Source organism: Oncorhynchus tshawytscha, linkage group LG08, assembly GCF_018296145.1.
Source record: "Oncorhynchus tshawytscha isolate Ot180627B linkage group LG08, Otsh_v2.0, whole genome shotgun sequence".
NCBI lineage: Eukaryota > Metazoa > Chordata > Actinopteri > Salmoniformes > Salmonidae > Oncorhynchus > Oncorhynchus tshawytscha.
In genome coordinates, this window is record NC_056436.1 from 10,931,763 (window position 1) to 10,942,479 (window position 10,717).

Consider the following 10,717-nt stretch of genomic DNA (forward strand, 5'->3'; position numbering starts at 1 on the left):
AATGTGTTCATGTTAATGTGTTGATGATAATGTGTTAATTTTTTGATGAGAATGTGTTGATGAGAATGTGTTGATGATAATGTATTGATGTTAATGTGTTGATGTTAATGTGTTGATGTTAATGTGTTCATGTTAATGTGTTGATGATAATGTGTTAATTTTTTGATGAGAATGTGTTGATGAGAATGTGTTGATGATAATGTATTGATGTTAATGTGTTGATGTTAATGTGTTGATGTTAATGTGTTCATGTTAATGTGTTGATGATAATGTGTTAATGTGTTGATGTTAATGTGTTGATGTGTTGATGTTAATGTGTTGATGATAATGTGTTAATTTGTTGATGAGAATGTGTTGATGATAATGTGTTAATGTTAATGTGTTGATGAGAATGTATTGATGATAATGTGTTAATTTGTTGATGTTAATGTGTTGATGTTAATGTGTTAATGTGTTGATGTTAATGTGTTGATGTTAATGTGTTAATGTGTTGATGTTAATGTGTTGATGATAATGTATTGATGTTAATGTGTTGATGTTAATGTATTGATGTTAATGTATTGGTGTTAATGTGTTGATGTTAATGTATTGATGTTAATGTATTGGTGTTAATGTGTTGATGATAATGTGTTGATGTTAATGTATTGATGTTAATGTATTGGTGTTAATGTGTTGATGTTCTCTGTATCCATAGCCAGAATGATTTTACAGTGCATGGTGATTGAACAGATTTCCTATAGTCAGAGTTGTAGGGAGGGTGAAGTCTGTATATCCCAAATATAGTCATTATATAGATGATGAACAAAACACACAACAGTATTCATACCTTGTCCATAATGAAGAGACCTATGGGATATTCGTTGAAGAGGTCAGGATGGTAAATATGATGAGGCATTACATACCAATACCAACTGACATACCTTTGTATGTCTCCTTGTCTGTATACCTGCAGACAGACACAAAAGTGAGCAGGTCAGTCATCTGCATCCAATGCAGCTAGCCTTCAACATGTTCTTGTAGCCTACATATAGTTACCTTTTTGTTGAATGATATCCATTCAATTGTGTCCATTTTCTGTTTTAGAAAGATTTGCACAATATGAAAAGATAGATGGTATCCTCACAAAACAATATAAATTTAAATCATATAAGGGACAAACCTTACCTTAAATTGAGATCTGTACATTTTCCAGTTAAGTGCCTTCACCTGCTGGCCTTTTAAATTCAAATCCAAATGTTTCAGCCAATAACCTCATAGGAGATGGGGTTCATCGAGGAACCTCCTTAGTTGGTGGGTGTTCTTTGCTGGAACCTTGCAGGAACCTAACCTTTTTGGGGGCAATTTTCAGAGCCAAGAACCCTAAGGTTCTTTGAAGAACTTTGAGGATCTTAGAGGAACCCTTGTTGAACCTCTCATTTTTACAGTGTATTGTTTACAGACAGAAAAGTGTTCAAGACAAGGTCATTCACAGCCAAGGTTAATCAGTAGGATATTGCAATGTTTCACCCTAAAAAATAAATATGTGTCATGATTGATGGGGGAATAGCCCATCCATAAACAGGGCTTGAACCACTAACTGAACCTGTGGTGTCAGTCCAGACCTCTTGGCAAAGTGGCACAGGCAGAAACATACGCATAGAGAAGCTAGGAAAGCAATAGATAAAACCAACACACTGTCCATTCTCCATTCATCTCTGTTACCCCTTGAGCGTAACAGTGTGTGTTATAATGAGATGGGGATGTTTTTGTGATAGTTCCAGAGAACACCAACCTCCCGCAGGATGTCTTTCGTTGTGTAAAAAAATAAATATATAGTTTGCCGACGCCAGAGGACCTGTCTCTATGGCAACCGTATTCTCTCTGCCCCTGTCTTACGGTCTGTTTCTGTATCTGGGTCTAATTCAGTTTTAAACTGGAGATGTTTTCGTTGAGTTTGTCTCTTTGGGTGTATCATACTGCTACATCTCTCTAATGTCAGTATACTTTCACAAAGAGAAAGAGAGTGAGAAAGAGGGAAAGAGAGATAAAAATAGAGACAGACAGACAGACCGACCGACAGAGTGGGAGAGACAGAGACAGATAGAGAGAGAGTGGGAGAGTGGGAGGGACAGAGACAGATAGAGAGAGAGTGGGAGAGACAGAGAGAGAGAGTGGGAGAGACAGAGAGAGAGAGACAGATAGAGAGAGAGAGGGAGAGTGGGAGAGACAGAGACAGATAGAGAGAGAGTGGGAGAGACAGAGAGAGAGAGTGGGAGAGTGGGAGAGACAGAGACAGATAGAGAGAGAGGGAGAGTGGGAGAGACAGAGACAGATAGAGAGAGAGTGGGAGAGTGGGAGAGAGAGAGTGGGAGAGAGAGAGAGAGAGAGAGAGAGAGAGAGTGGGAGAGACAGATAGAGAGAGAGTGGGAGAGTGGGAGAGACAGAGAGAGAGAGAGAGAGAGAGAGAGAGAGTGGGAGAGACAGAGCGGAGAGAGTGGGAGAGACAGATAGAGAGAGAGTGGGAGAGTGGGAGAGACAGAAAGAGAGAGAGTGGGAGAGTGGGAGAGACAGATAGAGAGAGTGGGAGAGTGGGAGAGACAGAGACAGATAGAGAGAGAGTGGGAGAGTGGGAGAGAGAGAGTGGGAGAGACAGAGAGAGAGAGAGAGAGAGAGAGAGTGGGAGAGACAGATAGAGAGAGAGTGGGAGAGTGGGAGAGACAGAGAGAGAGAGAGAGAGAGTGGGAGAGACAGAGCGAGAGAGAGTGGGAGAGACAGATAGAGAGAGAGTGGGAGAGTGGGAGAGACAGAAAGAGAGAGTGGGAGAGTGGGAGAGACAGAGAGAGAGAGTGGGAGAGACAGAGAGAGAGAGAGAGAGAGAGAGAGAGAGAGAGAGAGAGAGACAGAGCGAGAGAGAGTGGGAGAGACAGATAGAGAGAGAGTGGGAGAGTGGGAGAGACAGATAGAGAGAGAGTGGGAGAGTGGAAGAGAGAGAGAGAGAGACAGAGAAAGCTAAAGAGAGAGACCTTTCACTTCTATTTTGAAGATGTAAATAAAGAATAAATATTCACCCTCTGGCTTTGAGATGTTTTCGTTGAGTTTGTCTCTTTGGGTGTATCATACTGCTACATCTCTCTAATGTTATTATACTTTCACAAAGAGAGAGAGAGAGAGAGAGAGAGAGAGAGTGTGAAAAGAGGGAAAGGCAGAGAGAAAAAAGAGAGAGAGAGACAGACAGAAAGACAGAGACGGATGGACAGACGATGTGTATAAAGAATAAAGAGTCACCCTCTGGCTTTTCCCGCTGCTTTTATGGTTTCCATTTGGAGACAACCAGGATAAGTATGAGATAAACACAGTCTCGTCCCCAATTCTGCTTGTATAATAAAACACAGTCAGTGATGGACCTTCAGCAAATCTGCCAAAACTGGCTAAAGAAAATCTAAACTGTAGCCATTTAAAAAGGGTATATTTTAGCTGGAATATTATACAGCCACTATGACACTATCTGTGAGTAACAAACATCTCCATCTGTCTCTCACCATCTCCCTCTCTCTGTCAGCCGTTGGCATGGCAAAACTCCTCCAGTTCTTTAAGTCTTCAGATTTGTGATTCAGTGCTGCCCCAAGGCACAGACAGAGCAACCAGCCTGCCTTTAGAAGTGGGCCAAATAAGAGAGGGGGAAAACAAACACACACACACAGCCGCGCATGCAGAGGAGAAGAGGAGAGAGAGAGGATAGGAATACACACACCTCCTCCCTCTATGTTGTCAGCACTTTGTAAAACACTTCTGTAAAACAGTTTTGTAAAACTTCTGTAAAACAGTTTTGTAAAACACTTTGCAAAACACTTTTAAATGTGTTAAAAGATGGATTGACTGGTTAGTTGATTGATTTGACCATTTGATTGATCCGTGGTTTCACCCTGCCCCAGTCCCTCCCTCCATACACTCTACCTTTCTCTCTACTCTTCACTTGTGACAAATGATTGACTGGCCACGGCCCGCCTACACGCTGTCACGAGAACCAATACGAATATGTGTCGGAGGGCAGGAGAGAATGGGTGTGTGGATGCATAGGGTTGAATGTGAATGAAGGAGAATGGACAAGTAAGTTGACGTATAGATGGATGCGTGTAAATGTATCTGAGAAGAGAGGAGGGTGGGAAAAGAGGGGAGGTTAGGACAAGCATGGGCAAGGATGGGAGGGGGCATTTGGAAGACCCATTTGAAACCAAGCTTTAACTTCATGACTGATGTCTTGAGATGTTGCTTCAATATATCCACATAATTTTCATGCCTTATGAAGCCATCTATTTTGTGAAGTGCACCAGTCCCTCCTGCAGCAAAGCAACATGAAGCAGTGGCTTCTTCCTTGCTGAGCAACCTTTCAGGTTATGTCGATATAGGACTCGTTTTACTGTGGATATAGATACTTTTGTACCTGTTTCCTCCAACATCTTCACAAGGTCCTTTGCTGATTATCTGGGATTGATTTGCACTTTGCGCACCGAAGTACGTTCATCTCTAGGAGACAGAACACGTCTCCTTCCTGAGCGGTTTGATGGCTGCATGGTCCCATGGTCCCGTGCTATTGTTTGTACCGTTGAACGTGGTACCTTCAGGCTTTTAGAAATTGCTCCCAAGGATGAACCAGACTTGTGGAGGTCTAAAAAAAATTTCTGAGGTCTTGGCTCATTTCTTTTGATTTTCCCATGCTGTCAAGCAAAGAGGCACTGAGATTGAAGGTAGGCCTTGAAATACAGCCACAGGTACATCTCCAATTTACTCAAATGATGTCAATTAGCCTATCAGAAGTTTCTAAATCCATGACATAATTTTCTGAGATTTTCCAAGCTGTTTAAAGACAGTCATCTTAGTGTATGAAAACTTCTGACCCACTGGAATTGTGATACAGTGAATTATAAGTGAAATAATCTGTCTGTAAACAATTGTTGGAAAAATAGATCTCCTAACCGATTTGCCAAAACTATAGTTTGTTAACAAGAAATTTGTGGAGTGGTTGAATAATGAGTTTTAATGACTCCAACCTAAGTGTATGTAAACTTCCGACTTCAACTGTATGTAATGTATACAATAACTATGTATTCACACTATGACTCAACGACATCCTGTCCACCGTCCGCATCTGACATGTCTGCTAAAATGTTTCATCTGGTTCTCGATGAAAGACGAGGTTAACTTTGATCCTACACATAAGTCAAGGCCAACAATATCCAGCTTGTTACATGGAAAGTGCATAGGCTTCATGATGGCCCCCAAAGAAACCATAAGGTTCATGAACTTCTAAAGAGATTGTCAGCAGATGTGGTTATCCTGCAAGAGTCATACTTTAAAAAAAAAGAGAAATGTAATATTTAAAGAGGAGCTGGGTTGGAGAAGCTAATGCCTCCACCTACTGTAGTAACAGTAGAGGTGTAGGCATCCTGATAAATAAGAATACATAATTTTCCCTTATCCCAGCACACAGACCAAGAAAGAGGTTCTCATTTTGAATTACACCTTACATGGTGAAAAATACACATCGAGTTTATTGTATATCCCCGTAGGGGCTAACCTGTTGTGTTTAAATAGCATTAAATCAAACCCAGACAGGAAATATTAATTTAGGAGGCGACCTATATCACACATTTAGACAAACATATAAATAAATTAAAAAGGCTAATTTAATTCAAATGAAATCAAATTTTATTTGTCACAAGCGCAGAATACAACAGGTGTAGTAGACCTTACAGTGAAATGCTTACCTGCCAAAGAGGATGAAAAATGTCATCTCTATAAATATTTTACAGGACACCTGAAGATTACTATTCCCAACTACAAAATACTACTCGTTTTTTTGTTTCAAAGTAGGAAAAGCTACTCAGGATTGCATTTTTATTTCCAAAAATCCACTCAACAATATACTGGGTTAAAAAAATCCATGATTTAGTGATATCATTCTCTTGTATCATGTTTAGTCACACCAACATAAAATACACTTAGTGTCAGAATATGGAGAATGAACAGAGTGTAACGGTTTTCATATAGTGAAGGAGAGTCGGACCAAACTGCAGCGTGTCGATTGCGATCCATGTTTATTTAAACAAACGTAAACACGACTAAACACGAACACTACAAACAATAAACGAAACGAAAACCGAAAACAGCCTATACTTGTGTCAACTAACATCAAACAAGGACATCAAGACACTCAGGACAATCACCCACGACAAACTCAAAGAATATGGCTGCCTAAATATGGTTCCCAATCAGAGACAACGATAAGCACCTGCCTCTGATTGAGAACCACTCCAGACAGCCATAGACCTTGCTAGATAACCCACTAAGCTACAATCCCAATACCACCACCAAAACCCCAAGACAAACACACCACAATTACAAAAACCCCATGCCACACCCTGGCCTGACCAAATACATAAAGATAAACACAAAATACTTTGACCAGGGCGTGACACAGAGGGCATCTTCAATACCCAAAATGTATTAAATATGTAAATTAAAAACCTTTACTCTAAAAAAAAATTGACATAGAGGCCAGAGAAAGCCAACCGCCGACATAATTTGTGATGCTTTTATGCTTTTTTAACAAATCTCATGCTCCGCAAAAGCAAAATCTGAGTTAGAAATTTAAATTAAAGAAAAATAAGTCACTATTTTAGAAAAAGACCATAAAAAAATCTTTACAAGGTAAAGAAGAAAATTCCATGTCTGAACTTAAGCAAGAATATGATCTTTTTCTTTGAAGAGAGACAACAACTACAGGTTAAACTCAAATAAAGCATAGTATTTAATGGCAAACAAACCTGGTAAACACCTCTCAACCCTCACAAAACAAATACACACAAAACAAGTTATAATTTTAAAAGATAAATGCTTTAGTTAGAAACAAGATGAAGGAAAAAGGAAACTGCTCTTGATAGTATCACCGATATTTAATAAGCTTACATATCGGCCACATGGCCTTCGTCAGAGCTTTTGTGATTTAAAAAAATGTGCATCCTTATGTAGACTTGACCCCGCCCACATCCGTTCTACACATCTAAGGGGGTTGGAGGCAAAGGAAAAACAAATAAGTGTTACCAAATATAACAATATGCATTTCATAAATATTACAAAAGTGTATAAATAAGGCGTATTGAACACGTCTGTAAAATGTCAATGAGATTTGAGACCCGGGGGTTTAGGGGTGCCCCAACCTCTACACCAGCTCCAGACTCAACCACAAATATCGGAATTGCAAGATTCCGTTGCCCATACTGATGATGTTTTTTACATGGTAGATCAACTTTAATAGTACAGGCAGACTGTGGCTTCAATCAATCATGTCATTGTCTGCCTCATTTCCAATCCCCTATATATTTCTTTGTAAATATATATATAAATGTTTGTTTTTTTAAAATATATTTTCATTTATTATTTTCCCTAAACCCTATCATCCCTCCCCTAATGGACAACAACTATTAGGCTTCTACTTCCAGTTTATACATTACATATACATTTTACAGACACAGTATATTTTACAATAGTTATCTTTCGTTTGTTTTTAGTTCCATCCTTCAGCTCCACTCAACCCCTCCCATCTATCTCTGAACACCATCCAGTCCCATCCTTCAGCCCCACTCAACCCTTCCCATCTATCTCTGAACACCATCCAGTCCCATCCTTCAGCTCTACTCAATCCCTCCCATCTATCTCTGAACACCATCCAGTCCCATCCTTCAGCTCCACTCAAACCCCTCCCATCTATCTCTGAACACCATCCAGTCCCATCCTTCAGCTCCCTCAACCCCTCCCATCTATCTCTGAACACCATCCAGTCCCATCCTTCAGCTCTACTCAACCCCTCCCATTTATCTCTGAACACCATCCAGTCCCATCCTTCAGCTCTACTCAACCCCTCCCATCTATCTCTGAACACCATCCAGTCCCATCCTTCAGCTCCACTCAACCCCTCCCATCTATCTCTGAACACCATCCAGTCCCATCCTTCAGCTCCACTCAACCCCTCCCATCTATCTCTGAACATCATCCAGTCCCCTCCTTCAGCTCCACTCAACCCCTCCCATCTATCTCTGAACACCATCCAGTCCCATCCTTCAGCTCCACCACCCCTCCCATCTATCTCTGAACACCATCCAGTCCCATCCTTCAGCTCCACTCAACCCCTCCCATCTATCTCTGAACACCATCCAGTCCCATCCTTCAGCTCCACTCAACCCCTCCCATCTATCTCTGAACACCATCCAGTTTCTATTTGCCATATATTTTTCAACTGTGCTGTCATGTTTCACAGAAGTTCTGAACCTTTCTATTCTCATAGCTTGCACAGATTGTAAATTAAAGATAAACATTTTTGTTAAGACTATTATTATATCATTGAGTGATTGACTATGACTTTTTAAATCACCCAGCAGTGCTATTAGCAGAGTTAGCTCTAGGTAAGTGTTGAAATTCTTCAGCCATTCCTGAACCTTTGACCAAAAACAAGCTACATATGGACAGTACCAGAACAGATGATCTAATGATTCTGTATTTTCGCAGAAACATCTGCAGAGCTGGGATGGTTGTATCCCCAACATACTGTATACAACATTCTATTGGTTGCACATTTTTATCTTTAAACTATCTAAGTTTGAATCTAGAGTTGTTTTGTATATCAGTTCATGAAATCAGTACATACTGATGACGTTGATGTTGATGCAGCCGATGGTTTCTGTGGCGGAGAGCTCAGGGGTGGGCGTGCTAGTGACTGAACTCCCAGCAGTGGTTACCGAGGGCAGTGGCAATGCTGACTCCAAGGCTGATACACCTGTCTCACAGACAACGGAGAATGATGTGCCCAGTGTAATTACAGACAGGCAGGGTGATGTGCCCAGTGTAATTACAGACAGGCAGGGTGATGTGCCCAGTGTAATTACAGGCACGCAGGGTGATGTGCCCAGTGTATTTATAGACAAGCAGGGTGATGTGCCCAGTGTAATTACAGACACGCGGGGTGATTGTGGGGAGGAGTTGGAGGCAGTTGGGGGGAGCCGGGGGACTCCGGATTCCGTGGAGCTGCCCGATGAGGATGGAGGAATGGAGGAGCTGTAAAACAGATCGGACACTAGATAGGAACGGGGAGGAAGCTCATCCACAGTCGGAGGTGGCCTTAACCAATGTGTTGAAACAGCACGGACTAGAAGACGTGTGGAGACAGGATCTATACATGTGTGAAGGTAGTGGAGGGGAAGATTAGTGCAGCATAGCTACATAAGATCTATGTCAGTAACTGGAGAAACAGGGTTTTGGGCTCCAAGATCTGCCCTAGTGGCATCTCATACCATCACATGTTAAAAACTTCTGTTCTTTCCATGACATAGACTGACCAGCTGGAGGCTATGATCCCTTATTGATGTCACTTGTTAAATGCACTTCAATCAGTGTAGATGAAAGGGATGAGACAGGTTATTAAAGAAGGATTTTTAAGCAGTACTCTGGGCCAGCTAGGATAAGGTCTACTATTCAGAGGTTGGAGCTGGATATTAGAGACATTGACTCAGGATCAGAGACGGAGTTTGAGGGCTATGCGGACTATTCAGATGTTGGAGCTGTATATTAAAGACATTGACTCAGGATCAGAGACGGAGTTCTAAATTCTAAAGTTGTCTGTGATGAGATTGAATCTCACAACCTTTGGGTAGCTAGATAATCGAGTTATAAGCCCTCCCTCCCTCCATTCCACCCCTCCCTCCCTCCACCCCTCCCCCTCCCCTCCCTCCCTCCCTCCCTCCCTCCCTCCCTCCATCCACCCCTCCCTCCTTCCCTCCACCCCTCGCTCCTTCCCTCCCTCCCTCCCTCCCTCCCCTCCCTCCCTCCCTCCCTCCCTCCCTCCCTCCCTCCCTCCCTCCCTCCAACCCGACCAACCACCCTACCTTGATTTTGGGGGCTGACTCTGGACCCATATGTTGGAGGACCTACTGTAGGTATAGCATAGCCAATAGGTGAAGGGACTGCCTAGTAAACTACTGGTTGGGACAGTTAAAAATGGCAGTGTGGAAGACCAGGAAACATGAGATGCATGTGGCGGGGTGTACAGACCCCAGAGTTGTGCTGCTAGCGCTTGTGCCGAAGGAGTGGGGTTTGTTTCGAACTTTCTAGTGTGTTAAAATTAAATAAAGCTTGTTATTGGGCCAATAAAGGAGCTGGACACATCCCTGTGATGACAGCACTGTCAAAGACAACTCTTTGATAGGCAGATCTGTAAATCAGGGTTGTTGGCACCAACAGCCAGTCCAACAGAGAGGAATGGGTAAAGTCGCTTAGTAAACTTTTCTTTATATGTGTGGATAAGTGTCATGTCCTTGGGGTCGTAAAAGGACAACTCCCCCATGTTGTAGTCCAGCTCCACTCTGACCCTCCGGGGTCTCCTCTTCATAGCAAGTGTCCCATCTGCTACTATATACCGACCAGACATCTGCCCAATTTGCCATATTCCAAACCTTGGTGTTCTATTTATCTCTACCTTCCTGTTGATGGACTCTTTGACCACTCCTAGAAACCAGTAAGGGTGATCCCCCACCTCCACCTCCCAGCTGTGCTTCCCTGAGCTGAACCCTTCAGAGCCCAGAACATCTGCGTAGACCATACACCGCTCCGGGTTGTCAGGGAGCTGCTGCCTTTGGTCTGAGCATCTCACAGTGGTCAGATCATCAGACAGAGACAGACAGGGATGTGC

The 10,717-nt window shown here is 42.3% G+C and overlaps 1 protein-coding gene across 1 annotated transcript in view; it reads right to left on the minus strand.

Annotated features, from left to right (window-relative positions):
* Positions 1 to 9,896: 9,896 nt before the first annotated feature.
* The window catches only part of LOC112238020 (nuclear factor 7, brain), a 9,438-nt gene continuing 8,617 nt past the window's right edge, over positions 9,897 to 10,717 (minus strand). Inside the window, exon 6 of the mRNA XM_024406615.2 lies at positions 9,897 to 10,717. This exon is cut by the window's right edge and continues 26 nt beyond it. Coding sequence (XP_024262383.1) covers positions 10,214 to 10,717 — 504 coding nt within the window. The 3' untranslated portion in view covers positions 9,897 to 10,213.